Genomic DNA, 17,539 nt, shown 5'->3' with positions numbered 1-17,539 from the left:
AAGGGCATACTTGGGGGATAGATGAGAGTTGTGTCAGCTCTAATGTTTCTAGCTGGTACCATAATGCCCCTGTGTTAGGAGCACAGCTGAGGAGACCATGACTTGAAAGAAATGCCTGATTTCTGTGAAGTCTGCCCTGTTCGATGGCATGATAAAGATGAACCTCTGATGAGCTGTGAAGCCAAATTTAAAAGTCTTCACTGGCATTCAGACAAAAAAAGACTCTTAACATGTAATACCTTATCACATTATAACAAAGTGAGTCATAAAGCTCAGGATGGGTGAAATTTACTTAATGAACCATCAATGACCGTAGTGTCCCCTTTCACAAGTGATATATTCACCTCATTGTCTGATTGGTTTTGGTCTCCCTGTCTCAATTTTCTCTCCACTCCAGTCTCTAATACACACTTTTGGCAAAGTAATTTTCTTATAAGCACAGTTCTAACCGTGTCATTCCTCTACTCAATTCCAGTGACTTCCTGTTGTCTCTTGAATCAAATATGGAATCCTGTGTTTAGCTTTTAAAGCCCAATCTATCCCTCCAGACTCATGGGCATCACTCTCCCACTTGTACTCTCTGATTCAGCCAAACTCTCCTTCTTTGTTTCTTACACACAGAGCTCCATTTCCCACCTCCCTGTCTTTGCCCTACCTGTTCCTCACACCTGGAATTCACTCCCTTTTTACCTCTACCTCACAGAGTCCTTCTCTTTCTTGAAGAAGCAGCTTAAACTTCATGTTATACAGGGAGTCTGTTAAGACTAGGTTACTAGTTAAGACCCTAGGTTACTAGGATCAATGAATTTTCCATCTTAAGTATTTTGATAATTATTTTATTGTAATTGGTTTACTTTGTAATCCTATACATTTTAATTTATGCATTTAAAAAGATTATTCTGAGAAGAGGTCAATAGGCTTTGCTTGACTGCCGAAGGGGTCCATGACACAAAAAAGTTAAGGATCCCTATTCTACACAAAGCCTTTCTAACTCCCCCAATAGCCAATATCCTTCTTTACAAACTATCTTACGTTTAACAACGTGTTGTTTGTATTTAACTTCTTATTTGTGTTGTACACATTTTTATATGCAATTTTGCCATTAAAATTTAAACTCCGAGAAGGTAGGAATTTTTTAATTCATCCTGAGCACTTCTACTAGTGCCTGGCATGTAACAGGTGCCTAATAAATGTTTGCTGCTTTTGAGAATTAGCTTGCTTTTTTCTTTGCCTTAGTGTTAGATCCTGAGGAGCAGCTGAGCACCTTACAGCTTCTCATCTACCTTCTACCTCCCTGCAATTGTGACACACTCCACAGATTGTTGCAGTTCCTCTCCACAGTGGCCGGACACGCGGAAGACAATGTCGACAAAGATGGACAAGAGGTATATGGATACAATTCAGGCTCTGGGAGAGGTTTAACTAATTCATGTGCATATTTGAAGAGTATGGGAAAAAATGATATGGAAATTCACCTGGGGGAGGTGACTACCTTTTAGTTCATTCCCTGGGCCATAAAATATGTCATTCATCTCATGAGATCACAACTCTAGAAGTAAAGGAGACCTCAAAGGCCACATAGTCCAACTAGATCCCTCACTTTACAGATGAGGAACCTGAAATTCAGGGAAGTTGTGACATGCCCAAGGTCATACAAGTAGTAATAGCCGGTCTTCTGAATCCAGAGCCAGTCAATGATCTTTCCACTGGACCATGCAAACAATGTTATGCTTCCTTTGGAATGTTTGCTTCCTATTCCTTTGGAAAATTCAAAATCAACGAGTCATTTAACAAGAATTTATTAAAGATCTACCATGTACTAGTGACAGTACTGAGTGCTGGAGATACAAAGAAAGGAAAAAAAAACAGTCCTTGTTCTCAAGGAGCTCACAGTCTAATGGAGGAGACCACTTACAAATAACTATGTACTATAAACAAGATATGTAGAGGATAAATTGAGAGTAGTGTCAGAGGGAAGGCAAAGAGATTAAAGAGGATTGGGAAAGGCATTTTTACAGAAGATGGGACTCCAGCTGAGACTTTTTAAATTTTTATTTATTTAATTTTTAATTTATGGAATAAAGCAAGCATTTCCATAAAAGAGTATAATTTAAAATGATGATTGCACGTGAAACTGCAAATCTAGTATGTATAACTTGCTATTCCTTTTAGATATATAATAAAGTCATCATGTACCTTTCTTATTTTTTCCATTTTTTTCCTTCCCCCTCCCACCCTAGAGATGGCTACCATTAGACACAAATGTATGTGTATACATATACATACACATACCCACTATATATATATACATACATATATACATATATATACACACACACACATATATGTAAAACCATTCTATACATGCTTCTATTTATTAGTTCTTTCCCTGGAGGCAGACAGCGTCTTCCTTCATATGTCCTTTGTAGTTAAGTTGGGTATTTATGAGTCAAAATGATTTATTCACTCAAAGTTATTCTTACAACAATATTGTTCTTATCTGAGACTTGAAGGAAGCCAGGAAGACGAAGTGAGGAGGCCCTAAATTCCAGGGATGGGGTATTGGCAGTGAAAATGCCCAGAGTCAGAAGACAGAGTGTCATGTTCAAGGAACAAGAAGACCAGTGTCACTGTATGGCAGAGGATTTGGAAGGGAGTAAGGTGTAAGAAGACTGGAAAATTAACCTGGCTGGGTTATGAGAAGCCAAAACAGAACTTCAGCCAAATCCCCCAAAGAGGATTACAAAGGCCAGTCACAGGATTTTATGTTTGATCCTGGAGGTAATGGGAGGTTTACCTGGCCAGACCTGTTCTTTAGAATAGTGTCCTCTGGGTTAGAAGCCTGTTTGAAAACTCTTTTACTCTGTACATTGAGGAAGATTTTCCTTCTGTGTGACTGACCCAGAGTTTAAAAGTTGCACTTGGGTGACTCTATGCCTTACCGTGGTGGAGAATGTGTAGTATGAGAGTGCAAGAAGTTATACTCCCTTCCTATTCGGTGAATTTCTCATCATTCTGAGTATTTACACACCTCATATGTCTAGGCCAGTCTCCCCACTGCATGCTGTCTGGTGTACTGCTGCGCACTTGAAGGAAAAAAAAAACATTAAACACCGCTACATGCCAGGCAATTTACAAATATTCTCTCATTTTGTTTCTCATTTTACATTTGCGGAAACTGAGGCAGATAAAGATTAAGTGATTTGGCCCAGGGTCACACAGCTAGGAAATGTCTAAGGTCAGATTTGAACTCGTGGTTTCCCAAGTCTGTGCCGATTTAGTGCTCTATCCACCACATGCCTCTTGAGGGCACTTCATAGTATCTGTGTATCGGTACTCCTATGTCAGCAACTGCATTTTTAGAGCTTCCTGATTTTGGCCAGAGGATTCTGGTGCTGGGAGGTCTAAGTCTAGTTAGAAGGAGAAACAACGTTAGAAGTCTTCTTCAGCATGGTGTATGAGAAAGAATACTCAAGGTAGGGTCAGGAGCTGTTGGGTTTGGGTCTGTGCTTTGTTGCAAACTAGATAGCCTGGCTAGCCTGAGCTCTTACTGTCTCTCTGCATTTCAGATCCCTAATCTGTAAAAATAACAAGCAGTGCATATGCACTTGCTGTATGCAGAGTCCTTTCTGAATACAAAGTAACAGCTCCTCCCCACAATGCCACGAAATCCACCCTCAGACCTGGAGAGGACAATGGAAGGCCACATTTAATATACAATTATCCCTTCCACATCATGACTTTCCCCATCGTGGTTTCAATATTGAGTAGGTTTAACAAATTAAATGGGAATTTGGGGATTTTGTGGAAAACATAGACAACACACAAAAGCCAGCAGATGACATGAAAAAAGTTTAGAAACTCAGAAATGAATAAAATACATGTATAGTATTGTGTAATATCAACATATTTAATCTTTTAATACCACAGTAATTCAGACTTCTCTACTGTGAAGGGAGAGCCAAAAGATTTTTTTTCTGTATATATTCTATTTAATATTTTAGTTTTTTACAGGTGTTTGGAGGGATTTGGAGGGGGAGGCTAAGCAAGTCCCTGCTTTCCTGCCGCCATCTTTGGCTCTGCCTGGGCCAAAAGATTTTAAGAGGCTATTCCAGACCACGGGGGTGCCTGTGCCCCTGGGAACCTCCCCCCCGATGTGGAAGGAATAACTAGTTCTTTTCACTGAAAAATAGCTTTGTTTATTGCAGCTCTCTATTTCTTCACATCTATTGAGTGTCCCAAAAGTCTTCAGGCATTTTTAAGCCTTAAAGTTAGAAGCTTTAACAACACTATGTGATGATCAACTATGAGTATCTTAGCTCTTCTCAGCAAAACAATGGTCCAAGACAATTTCAAAGGACCTATATTGGAAAATACCATCCATTTCCAGAGAAAGAACTGATGGACTCTGAATGCAGATTAAAGCATACTATCTTCACTTTCTTCATCTTTTTTCATGTTTTTTCTTTGTTTTTTTTTCTTTTACAACATTACTAATATGGAAATATGTTTTACATAATTGCACATATATAACCTATTTAAAATTCTTACCTTATTATGGAGGGGGGAGATGGGGAGGGAGAAAATTTGGAATTCAAAAAACTTTTCTTACATGAATGTTTAAAAAATTGCCTTTGTATGTAATTGGGGAAAAAAATAAAAATACTATTTGAAAAGAAAAAAGTTAGAAGCTTTAAAGTTAGAAGCCCTAGTTTGCTTCTAGCTTCTAGCTAGCTTCTCCATCTCTCCACAAGATTAGTCCTTATTACCCAAGATTAATCATTCAGTTAACAAGAATTTATTAAGGGCTAAATGCTAAGATCATAAAGAAAAGGAACAATAAGGTCCCTGCCTTCAAGCAGCTAATATTCTAATGGGAGAGACAATGTGTAAATTTTAAAAGGTACATACAAAATTGTTGTTGCTCTTCAGTAGTTTCATTCATGTCCAACTTTTTGTGACTGACTCCATTTGGGGTTTTCTTGGAAAAGATACTATAGTGGTTTGCCATTTCCTTCTCCAGCTCATTTTACAGATGAGGAAACTGAGGCAAACAGGGTTAAGTGACTTGCCTGGGGTCACACAGCTAGTAAGTGTGTCAAGTGTCCGAGGTCGGATTTGAACTCAGGTCCTCCTGACTCCAGGGCTGGTGCTCTACTCTAGCTGCCCCATGTGCTGATTTTTCAAAAGAAAAGTGAATCTGCTGCTGTGTATTATATCCTGTCCTCAATACTGATGTTATTGAGTGGTTCTTCTGCATTTGCTATAGTCAATCAATCGTCAATAAGCATTTATTAAGCACCTACTAGTGCCAGGTGCTGTGATAAGCAGCGGAGTTACCAAGAGAGGCAAAAAGACAGTCCCTGCCCTCAAGAAGCTTACAATCTAATGGCCTGCTAGGTAAACTTCTATGCCTTAAGACTTAGTAATATAATATAGCCATTTTAGCTTGCATTTGCCTTGATGCAGTCATAGTAATTATTAAATAGTTATATAACACAGTGGTATCAAATTCAAATAGAAACAGAGGCCACTAAACTGGATACAAGGATCCCTGTGAGCCATACATTGACCTAGAAAACCACACATTAACGTTTTCTATGTTCTGTCATATTTTTATCTATTTTGTTAAATATTTCCAAATGACATTTTAACCTGGTTCAGATCACACTGTTTTTGACCCCTCTGATGCGATGTGACTAGATGTTTGGCCTTTGAGCTATAGATATAAGTGGAAGTTTTGCTTTATTCCATATGAGTTGGGAAAGAAGAATCCTGTCTCATTGGATCCATTATTCAACTACTTGACATTTTGCAAATAACGTAGGAGAGAGAGGAAGCCATGTTAATTCTAAAGTAATAGAAAGTCATCTGGGAAAGCTAGACTAACACCTGAATCTGCTACTACTTTTTTGGTATTCCTATTAAAATAATCATGATAAAATGCCTAACAACCCTTTGATATGGACTTTAGGGGTATTTTTATTCCTATTTTATAGATTAGGAAACTGAGGCCCAGAAATTGGCTTATGATCAAATAAGTAGCAAGTATTTGAGGTAGCATTTGAACCTCATTCTTCTGACTCCCAAGGCCATCATTCTCTCCACTATGCCATGCTATCTCTCAACTTCTCCATGAAAAGAAAGTATATATATTTATATATAACATATATTACATGATATACACACACTCACACACATACATATGTAGAGAGACAAAGAGAAACAGAGACAGGGAAAGACAGAGAGAAAGAGAAAGAGAGAGACAAAGACAGAGAGAGAGGGAGGTGGGGGCTGGTGTGAGAATTTTGAGTAACCTACAAGCATTTCTATTCTTTTTAAAAATGTATTATTCATTTATTTTTTAACATTTTTTCTTTTTAAATTTTGAGTTCCAGATTCTCTCCCTCCCTCCCACCCTCCCCTAGCTACTGAGAAAGCAAACAAGATGATACCAATTATACATGTGAAATCACTTAAAACATTTCCATATTAGCCATATCACCAAAAAAGAAAAAAAAACTTGAAGAAAGTGAGAAAATTATACTTCAGTTTGCCCTCAGTATTCATCAGTTCTCTCTCTGGGGATAGGTGGTATTTAGTCTTTTGGAATTGTCTTATATTATTGTATTGATCAGAGTAGCCAGGTCTTTCACAGTTGATCACCATTACAACATTGCTGTTGCTGTGCACGGTGATCTCCTGGTTCTTCTGATTTTAGTTTGCATCAGTTCATATAGGTTTTAACATATTTTCAGAAACTACCCCCCCAGGCATTTCTTATAGCATAATATTATTCCCTCACAATCATACACTACAATTTGTTCATCCATTTCCCAATTGATAAGTATCTCCTGCATTATCAATTTTTTGCCACCACAAAAAGAGCCACTTTAAACATTTGTGTATATATAGGTCCTCCTCCTTTTCCTTGGATCTCTTTGGGGTACAGATCTAGTAGTGGTATTGCTGGGTCAAAGGATATGGACAATTGGATAACCCTTTGGGCAGAGTTCCAGATTGTTCTCCAGATACCTGCTTACATGTTCTAGCTCTCCCACTAAATGAATCAGCTAATCTCTCTAATCTCTAGTATCTAGTGCCTTGGTGTCATCATTTTCAAAACCTGAAGGTGCTGACCAAAAACCTCAAGTCTTCTCTACCTCTAAAAGTCAATGTGTAACTCATGAGAACACAAAGATGTATCACAAGTGGCATCATTTCCTCAAATGAATAGCATGTGTACATTTCAGGTCTTTCCCATAATAACGCTCTCTGGTCACTTGCAGTGACTTCTTGCCTTTCTAATTGTTTCTAATATAAAAATACACATTGAAATATTTAGGATCCATAATTTTGTTGCCCTGCTGGTGAAGCTCTGGAACTTAATAGATAGAATAGTGATCTGTCCTGACAACTATCCCCTAACAAAAGCAATTTTATTGGATAGATATTTGATCCTGGAACCAAAGAACCAAGGGGTGAGATCTCATTGAAATTATTACCTTCTGGGGAAGAGGGAGATACCAAAGAATATGGAACCATTGGGTTGGAAATCTATAAATAGGTTGTAAGTAAGAAACCAGCTACCAATATGGCAGTTCTCTCTACAAGAGCCCCACTTTCTCTCACCTACAGTGCCTTCTTACCTTTCTAATTCTTTCCGTTGTAAAAATAAACCTTGAGGTATTTGTAGACATAATTTTGTGTCACCAGGTGTATCCCCTGCTAGTAGCACTCTAGAAACAAAGTGTAGAATAATCCCCCCACCCTCCCCATTTGTCTATCCCATTGATAAAGTATTCATAGTGAAAAGCAGCTCTGGAAATTATCTTCAGTAGTACATTGGAAAGAATGTCAAACTTGGATCTGGAAGACCAGGATTGGACTCCCAATTTTGTGACTTATAGGCAGTAGGCACGTAATTTGCATTTCTGAGCTTCAGTTTCCTCATTGGTAAAAATATATATAAAATACAAAATATATAAAAATAAAAATATATAAAAATAAAAAAATAAAATATATATATAATAATGGGCAGCTAGGTGACACAGTGAGTTGAGTGTCCAGCCTGGAATCAGAAAGACTCATCTTCCTGAGTTCAAATCTGGCCTCATACACTTACTAGCTAGGTGACTGTGGGCAAGTCAGTAAACCCTGCTTGCCTCATTTTCCTCATCTGTAAAATGAGTTGGAGAAAGAAATGGCAAGCCACTCCAGTATCTTTACCAAGAAAATTCCAAATGGGGTCACAAAGACTTGGACATGATTAGTCAACAAAAACTAATATAATAAATAGAATATAAAATGTGTGTGTATGTGTGTGTGTATGTATGTGTACATATATATATATATTATATATATTAAATGGTCGTGATGATGAACTCACATTTCCATAGTGCTTTAACATTTTGAAATCTACTTTCCTTAGTACTCCATGAGGGCAGATAGTACAAATGTGTTATCTCCAATTTATAGAAAAGGAGTCAGTGAGGCAAAGGGACTTACCCAGCATCACATGGCTAGAAAGTATAAGAGTCACAGCTTGAACTCAGTTCTTTGATTCCAAAGTCAGTGCTCCTTCTATTGCCCATATTAGAGGCATATAAAGAAAAAAAAAACTTTTTGAAAGCTGTAAAACACTGCAACACTGGTTGTCTTTGCAGTTTCTGGACTTTTGATCTTGGATTTCATCAGTGTGGACCTCCCTCTGCTGATGCAAATCAACAAAGTGTAACTTAGGCTCTTAATGAGTTGCCTGGATGGCTGTGTTTAAATGACTTACCCAGGTTCAAGGCACGATTTGAAACCAGGTCTTCCTAGCTCCAAGGCCAGCCCTCTATCCATTATACTATACTGTTTCTCTGTGTCTTCAACATAGGTAGTGAATTAGGTAATTCAGAATTGTGTAATCTTTCTTGTGATCTGAATTATCCAAATTAACCATGCAACTGTCAAGCTTCTGATGAACATAGCTTTTTTTTTTTGGCCACAGGCTAAAAAATATAGAGGATTAGACTTGGGATTCAATGATAATTACAGGCTTTGAACAACTTTATGGTCCCAGCTTTTCTAAAACAAACAAACAAAAAATAGTGCCAAACTATAACACCCATAATATAGTGATCAACAGCTGGATTTTTTGAGGTTTTACTGAGAATATTTCCTACTTCCATTATAGCAAAAGAACATGCATATGAGGGAACTTATATTTATTGTATGACTATTCTTATTTTGTAAATTATTTTTTTAAATCCTTTTAAGAAGCTATGAAATGAGGAATTTCTAATGATACTTTTAAACATAATATTCAAAAAGCCTTGAAAGTATATATTGTGATTTGATCATTCATTGGAATTTGGTTGTTTTCTCCATAACCCATAAATTTCAAGTAGTAAAAATGCTACTGCACTTGACACATTTTAAGGAAAGAATACAAAAAGAGAAGAGGGGCATGGTGGTTAGGAGGAATGGAACAACTGTGTAAGCATGATTTTCCTTGCAGTCCCCACTGCTTACCCAACAGACTACTTGAACTTGGCTTTGGTCCATTCACCTGAAAACAGCCTTGCTTTCTAAAAATAAACCAGCTGGAGCACTATCCTGGAAGTGCCAGGCCAGATGCCAGCCCAGTAGTTTGCAGGGCAAGGATAAGGCTCAGTTCAATTTTCTGGAGTACCATTGAGTTTGACATTTTGAACCTAATCCAAGGTTTCTTTGGATTGCAAGGACAAATGGAGTTCATTCCAGGAATGAAGGGTAGTACCCATCAGTAAATGACAGAGTCAGCAATCAGGGAAGGGTTCTGGGGTTTCCAACTTATCTAGGCCAGTATAGTATGCACTCCATTAGAATAACAAATATGAAGAATAGTAAAGTCAGGTTTTCTTAACTACAGGCTAGATAGTGGTATGACACATTACTTACTGGACATTATCAGAATTGGCAACAGAAAAAAATGGAAATTTATGTATTCTCTTAATTCCTATTTTGATGAATTTTGCTTGGAAGATGTTACAAAGAAATGGAAAATAATGGTACTTAGCAGGCAGCATGGAACAGTGGAAAGAATGCTGACTTTGAAGTCAGAGAATCTGGCTTCAAATCTTGTCTTGCTTACTCCCTATATAACCTCAAGCAATTCACTTAACCTCTTGGCCCTCAGTTGCTTCATCTGAAAAATGGGGATGTGACTGTTGGACTAGAACTCTAAGACCCCATCCCCACTCTGCATCTGTGCCCCATGAAGAATCATTCAATAAAGATTTATTAAGTGTCTACTATGTACCAGGCAATGTGCTAAGCCCTATGATGCTACGATGCTTATGCAACTGATTTTGTAGACAATGAAGGGGGAGCAAAACTTAACAGAAAAGGAAGAGTAGTAATCATTGAGGAACTGCTCAGGACTCTGAAAAGCTAATCCGTTAACTAACTTGTGTGTATTGCTGTTGCCCTAGGTCACTGGGAACAAAATGACGTCACTCAACTTGGCCACCATATTTGGACCTAACCTGCTACACAAGCAGAAGTCTTCGGACAAAGAGTTCTCAGTCCAGAGTTCAGCCCGAGCAGAGGAGAGCACAGCTGTCATTGCCGTGGTACAAAAGATGATTGAGAGTTATGAAGCTCTTTTCATGGTAGGTAACTTTGTTGGCATGCTATCTTGCCTCAAGAAAATCAAAAGCCCACCTGGAAGATGAAGATGAGCTTCCTTCTGAATAGGGATGTTGTTGTTGAGTCATTTCACTCGAGTCTCACCCCATTTGGGGTTTTCTTGACAAAGATGCTAGAGTGGTTTTCCATTTCCTTCTCCAGCTCATTTTACAGAGGAGGAAACTGAGGCAAACAGGGTCAAGTGACTTGCCCAGGGTCACACAGCTAGTAAGTGTCTGAGGTTGGATTTGAACTCAGGAAGATGAATCTTCCTGACTCCAGTCTGGGCACTCTATCCACTGAGCCACCTAGATGCTCCAATAGTTGCTCAAGGTATGGTAATAAAGTAAATGACTTTGCTCTTCCACAAACATGCCAGACCTTTTTCATCCAATGCACACGGTCCCCAAAGAGCTTCAGGGAGCTGTCCTGCAGTTGCTTAAAATGTTTTTGGAACTTCTGTCAGTCTATAGCACATTCTTTTGAATATTCAGTTGTAGCAAACCTTTATCCTCTAAGTAGAGATTTAATTTTTTAATAGTCAAAAGTCATTTGCATTCAAAGCTGGTGATTCAATTGTATAATACTGTTTTTGTTCCAAAACATTTTTTCACAGAAAGTATAGTAAAAACTCATGGAGAAAAAGGACTGTCATGGGAGACAGACACAGAAAGAGCATTGGCTCTGGAGTCAGAGAACCTGTGTTAGAATCCCAGCTCTGTTGATTACTACCGTGATACTTTAGGCAAGTCCCTGGGTTGCTTCATCCGAAAAATGAGCGCTTTGGACTACATGGCTTTGAGATCCTCTCGATCTATAATCCTGTGGTCATTTTTCTAGATGGCCCCAGAAAGCAGAAGTAGGAGCAATACATTTCGGAGTGTGTTTCTTGCTCATTCTTTCAATAAGCATATATTAAATACCTATTGTGTATGCTATGTGGATTTTGGCTGAGATGTGAAGAAAACTGGGGAAGCCAAGAGGCAGAGGTAAGGAAGGAGAAAGATCCTGGTGTGGGAGACAGTCAATGAAAATGTTGGGAGATGGAATGTCTTGTGTGAGGAACAGCAAGGAAGCCACAGTCCCTAGAGCATGGCCACGCCGCGGGCTCAGTGGTGCCATGCTATGTGGATGGCTTTGATGTAAGAGGGAAAACATACTAATAATAAGAGCTTTCCAAAAACAGAAGAGACTGCTTCAGAGGGTGGGGATTCCCCTTCCCTGGAGGTCTCTGAGCCAAGGCTGGATGACCACTTATGTTTGTTGAATGGGAACCTTTTTCAGATTTAGGCTGAACTAGATACTCCTTCCCCAATGCTGAGATTGCCACTCTGATTCTGAATTCACTCCTTTTGTGTTGCTCAGACTTTCTAAGAGGGCAACCTCCCAGTCCCTCAGGCTCAAAACCTAGGTATCGTCCAGGACTCCTCACTACCAGACTATTGAAACAGTCAGGGCATGAAATGATGAGGGTCTGCATAGTGGGTGCCTAATAAATGTTTATTTGTTGGTCGATCGATCTAAGACATTCAAGGATTTCTGCATAATTAGTACAACTGATTGGGTTGAATTCTGATTGAACAATGCTACTAATGTCAAAGAATATAATCTTTATTTTCTTCATGTGTGTTTTTTGACGTGTGTATTACCTTGGCTCTTGAAGATATTTGTGTCTACTTACTTCAGACTGTTAATCACTTTTGCTAGTTTGGTCTTTGAATTTCTAGTTACCTGTGTGCCAGTTACTGGTATTTTTCATCATGACCAATAAAATACTGTAAGTAAAATGAATTAAAAATAACACATACCTCAATTTCCTTGAGGTACAAAGGCTCTTCATAAATCACAGGACCAAAATGTATATGGACTTTGGAGAATTTTCTAGATTAATGTAACCACATGTCCATCCAAAAATAGCTTCTTTAAATTGAATTTATATAATTCAATACTACCTAACTATCCAGATACATACATATTTAAGAAAGGAAAACGCATTGACTCAGTATCTTTCCTAGGCCCCCGTGGACTAAACTTACAGGACACACATCTAACATTACTGAGCCCAGAGCATGGCCTTGCTCTAGTGACTGTGGCTTCCTTGCCGTTCTTCACACAAGACATTCCATCTCCCAACATTTTCACCGACTGTCTCCCATGCCAGGATCTTTCTCCCTCCTTACCTCTGCCTCCTGGCTTCCCTGGTTTTCTTCGAGTCTCAGCTAAAATCCTCACTTCTGTAAAAAGTCTTTCCCAGTCCTACTTAGTGTTAGGGCCTTCCCTTTGACATTATCACCAATTCGTGATGTTTAAAAAGTTCAAAAGAGTTTCAAGAGCTCAAGAGTTTCTGGGTAATTAATCATTTTATTAATAATACTAGCATATTGCGAATAAAATGGATCAGTGACACCCTCAAATGTCAAAGAAGAATCATAGGGATGGGCTCACAGTTTATATGCCCTTGGAACAGTGGGTGTTCCTGAGAGTGGCAATCCATTCTGACTGATTAACAATGAAAGAATGAATATTACTATGGGAGGTGGACCTGTACTAAGGAGAGGGGGAAGGGAGATCATGACTTTGATTATCATTTACTTCTAAATTGCCCAGGGTTGTACAATCTAATCAAAGAATTTATTCCCACCCTAACCTGTGCAGAGCACAAGGGACTTCCCCACCTTAGATTAAATTCCTTTTAAGGTTGGGTGGGGTCTGAACCAGATTGAGGAGAAAATTAATTCAATTTCATTATCAGCAAAGTCCGCTTATCTTGTATATATCTTGTTTGTATTTAGTTGTTTGATGTTGTCTCTCCTGCTCCCCACATTAGACTATGAAATCCTTGAAGGTAGGGGCTGTTTTTTGCCTTTCTTTGTGTTCCCAGCACTCAGCACAGTTCCTGGAACATAGTAGGTCCTTAACAAATGCTTAGTGACTTGACTTGGGAAAAAAAAAAGGAGATGAGATTAAGACCTTACCAAGCCCAGGAAAGAAACCAGAGAAATGTGTGCAGTGATGCCCTGTGGCTCCCTCCAAAAGCAGCTATCAGGGAGCACATTCAGGCTCCTAGATTGCTGAGAATGGAGGGAAGTAGACACATTAGAGATGCCAGCAGAGAAGAGAAGAGGAGGAAGAAGATTATAGCAAATGCGAGGGAAGGAAATCAGAAGCATAATGTTACCTATTATGAGAATCTCAAATGAGAGGAAAAGAGAGGCCTATGTTCCACTGTGGCCAATTGTGTTGCAAGCATACAAAAGGCCTAGCTTTCTAGAACCTAAGCAGATAGATATCCATCTCCCTAGTGTAGAGAGAAATGGAATTAGATTCAGAGGATCTAGATTCAAATCCTGTTTCTGATGCTTGCGTCTTGTATGGCCTTGGGCAAGTCACAACTGTTTTGGATCTCAGGTTCATCAACAGTAAAATGAAACTGGAACAGATAGTATCTTCAAACTGTAAGTATTTGATCCTATGATTCAATGAAGTATATGGGTGAAAGGACTTCCCATGGAAGTCCTTGAAAGTAAGTCAAGGTATTGACTAAAGCTATCCTGTTCACTTTATCAAGAACCACAATCATTTATCTAGTGCTTACTGTATGCAAGGCACCATGCCATCGTTATCTTGATGTAATGAGTGAAAAGCTTCACATGATTTTGCCATGAAATCTGAAAATAAAAAATGAAAAGGACAAGAAATCTAAGAGGTAGAAATTGTTACTTTTATTATCTTTGCAGAAAACATTCCCTCTTAGGTTACCAACACAACTTCCTATTGCAACCAGGCATTCTCTGAAAGCTGCTCCCTCCTGAACTTGGATAATCCATATTGACTTTGGCAATGAAATGGGGACCACAGTGAAAGGTGTTACTGGTGTTAACAAGGGCAAATGCACATTAGTCTTGGGAAAAGAACTACAGAGAACCCTTAGTTCCTCAGAAAGAATCTACATCATACTATAAAAATGCAGTAGCATATTTTTTCCTACTAGTTACTGCTTTCTCAGAGACAGAAGAAGGAAAAAACCAAGCCCCACCCCATCTATCCATGATTGCTGGAATGGAGCAGGCAAATGTGGGAAGGCCAGGGTGTTCCCATCAAACAGCAGCATCTCTCCGAGCTGGGGAAGAGCACCCTGCACGTGGGAAATTCCAAAGGAGAATTACTGAGAGCAAGGGTCAGATTCTGGGATTAGAGCCTCTGAGCCAAGCTTTGTCTTGTATTCTCTCCCTTAGCTAATGCAAATTGCATTTTCTTAAGCCTTTTTGGCAGGCATCTGTGCTTGCAAAGTCAAGGAGAAAACTGAAACAATAACCCAGTTAATCTAGCCAGAAAATACCCCAAACCTAATTGTTAGAGTTATCTGGTTATTTATTCAGATTAATTACCATTTTTCTTCCTATTTCCCTGAGTGGTTCTAATTTGGCATTTCTTTTTAAGTGGTGTCTTAGCTTTGAGGTCTATTTCCAGGGCCATGGAAGAGACCATTAGTTTCCACGTGGTTAATAAAATAAAATAAAACAGAAGAGGAGAAGGGAGATGCACTATAGGTAAAATCCCATCACAACTGGTACCTTACAAAGAGGCTATTTTGTGGTCCCAACAGATGGTTTATAGGATTGGGACTTTGTTGATCTGATTACAACAGATTGTTTATATCAAAACAAGTGCTTTTTTCTAGTCTCTCCCATTTAATCTCACATTTCTATAATGAAAGCACTTTGTATGATAGGCAAAGAGAAGAGAAAATTGGGTTAGTTTATACATTACCAAGTTCCAGTCTTGAGGCAGACACTTAGTAACTGTGGTTAAAGGAAAGACATGTAAGTTCTTAGAGTTTTATTATGTATATCATTGTTGTTCAGTCTTTTTACTTGTGTTCTACTCTCTGTGACCCCATTTGGCATTTTCTTGGCAAAGATACTGGGGTGGTTTACCATTTCTTTCTCCAGCTCATTTTACAGATGAAGAAATTGAGACAAACAGGTACAATGACTTGCTCAGGGTCACACAACTAGTAAGTATCTGAGTCCGGATTTGAACTCAGGAAGTTGAGCCTTCCAAACTCCAGGCCCACTGCACCATGTCGCTGCCCCACCTACCTCATATGAGTTACTATTAACACTTCTTTTTTGCCTGGCTTTTGATCTTAGATTTAGAGCTGGAAGGATCTTCAGAAGCCATCAAGTCTAGCTCCCTCCTTTTACAAATAAGAAAACTAAGTCCCAGGCAGATTAAGGTATTTCTGGAGGGGTCACACAACCAGTAAGAATCTGAGGTGGCATTTGAAGCCATTGTTCTATCCACTGCACTTCCCTGCCTCTCTAGATGCTACCTTTCTTTCCCATTCACTTCTTCCTTCTTCAGACATCTCAAACACCAACATAAAACAGACCTGATATCACAAGTAATCCATCCACAACCACTGATCACACAGAAGGATGCTGGAGATCAGAAAAGAAAACAGACAGGGTAGTTCATACCTCTCTAATCCTTTTTCTAGTAGGTACCATCACTTTATACTAGTCTGAGTCAGTGGACAGAAGCAGGACCTGAATTCAGTTTTATTTCCAGGTCCTGTAGATTGGGAATATGATTTTTAGCATCCTGTTTGGATTAGCCAAGTGCCACCAGAGCTCACAGGGAGATTTTGTCCATTTGTCATAGCAATTATAAAACCATCTTAGTCAAAACAGAAACGTTGACTTGGGTGGAAGGGCCCTAGTGATGAGGACTGATTGGAGGGCCCTGGGAACTACCTTCCAAGCAATTCTGTTAATGACTTCCTTAGGGGAGCTTAGAAAATGTGATAAACTTCCACTTGTCTGATCATCTATGTATTCTGGGAGAGAAGCCTTGGTCATTCAGGGTTTTTAATTTGGTCTGGAAGACAAGCTATACTGCATGCAGATGGGCCTTCTTAATCCTGATGGTTTTATTCTTTTATCTTTGGAGTGTTTTTACTTTTACTCTGAGACAGGACAGGGAAATGAAAATAACTTTTTTTTTCTTTAGAGACAGCCCTGCAATTAAAGGAAACATGTTAAAAATTTAGAAAGTTGACTCTTATAGTTAGTATCTCCATAGAAGCATCTAGAAAGAGAACCCCAAATTGCTAAAAAGCCAATTTTATGACTGACAAGCAATGCAGATGCCTTGAACTAAAAGTACAAACTAAAGTTTTGGGGAGGTTTTGTTATTTAAACCAGCTTTCCCATTGATGTGCACTTTCAAGTAAGGTTTTTGAGAGTCACATTCATAATGATCATCTTTAATTTTTCTAAATACAAATTTCTAGTTGGTAAGAATACAAAAAATAGTCATCTTTGAGTCATTTATTACAACATTTATTTCTACAGTAGCTGTATGGAGGAGGAAACAAACTGCAAAATGTACAGGAGTTCTTCCTGGTGATCCCAGCTGAGAAGAAGAAATGTATTTTTCAGACTTCCAGGGATTAAAAGGAAAGAACAATTTTGTTTATACTGATAGCATGACATTTGTACTACTTACAACAAGTAGAGAAACATCTGGACCAGAGCATGTAACCACAGAACTCCTTGAAGAACTACAAAACTAAGCTATGGTTTGTTTTTTTTCTTTAGTCAACAGCAAATGAGCAGTTCCTACCTATATGTAGGCATGCATACATATGTGTATATATAGAGACATAGACATACACAGAGATGCATATTTATATCTATAATAATATTAATATTGTTATCTATATGTAGCACTCACTAACCCAAAATATGGTGGCTAGGTAATGCTGTAGTGGATAGAGTGCCGGAAGACTCATCTTCCTAAGTTCAAATCTGGCTTCAGTCACTAACTAGCTGTGTGACCGTAGGAAAGTCATTTAACCCTGTTTGCCTCCGTTTCT

At 38.7% G+C, this 17,539-nt stretch overlaps 1 protein-coding gene across 2 annotated transcripts in view; it reads left to right on the top strand.

Annotated features, from left to right (window-relative positions):
• Window positions 1-17,539, top strand: part of ARHGAP6 (Rho GTPase activating protein 6) — a 330,900-nt gene that overhangs the window by 287,627 nt on the left and 25,734 nt on the right. For both annotated transcript variants that reach the window (XM_036743443.1, XM_036743444.1), the window contains exons 8-9: window positions 1,237-1,385; window positions 10,461-10,640. In XM_036743443.1, the coding sequence (XP_036599338.1) occupies window positions 1,237-1,385; window positions 10,461-10,640 (329 nt within the window). The remainder of the gene's footprint in view (window positions 1-1,236; window positions 1,386-10,460; window positions 10,641-17,539) is intronic.

This window comes from Trichosurus vulpecula, chromosome 2, assembly GCF_011100635.1.
Source record: "Trichosurus vulpecula isolate mTriVul1 chromosome 2, mTriVul1.pri, whole genome shotgun sequence".
NCBI lineage: Eukaryota > Metazoa > Chordata > Mammalia > Diprotodontia > Phalangeridae > Trichosurus > Trichosurus vulpecula.
The sequence above is the reverse complement of the archived record's forward strand: the minus strand, read 5'-3'. Positions and strand labels throughout refer to the sequence as shown.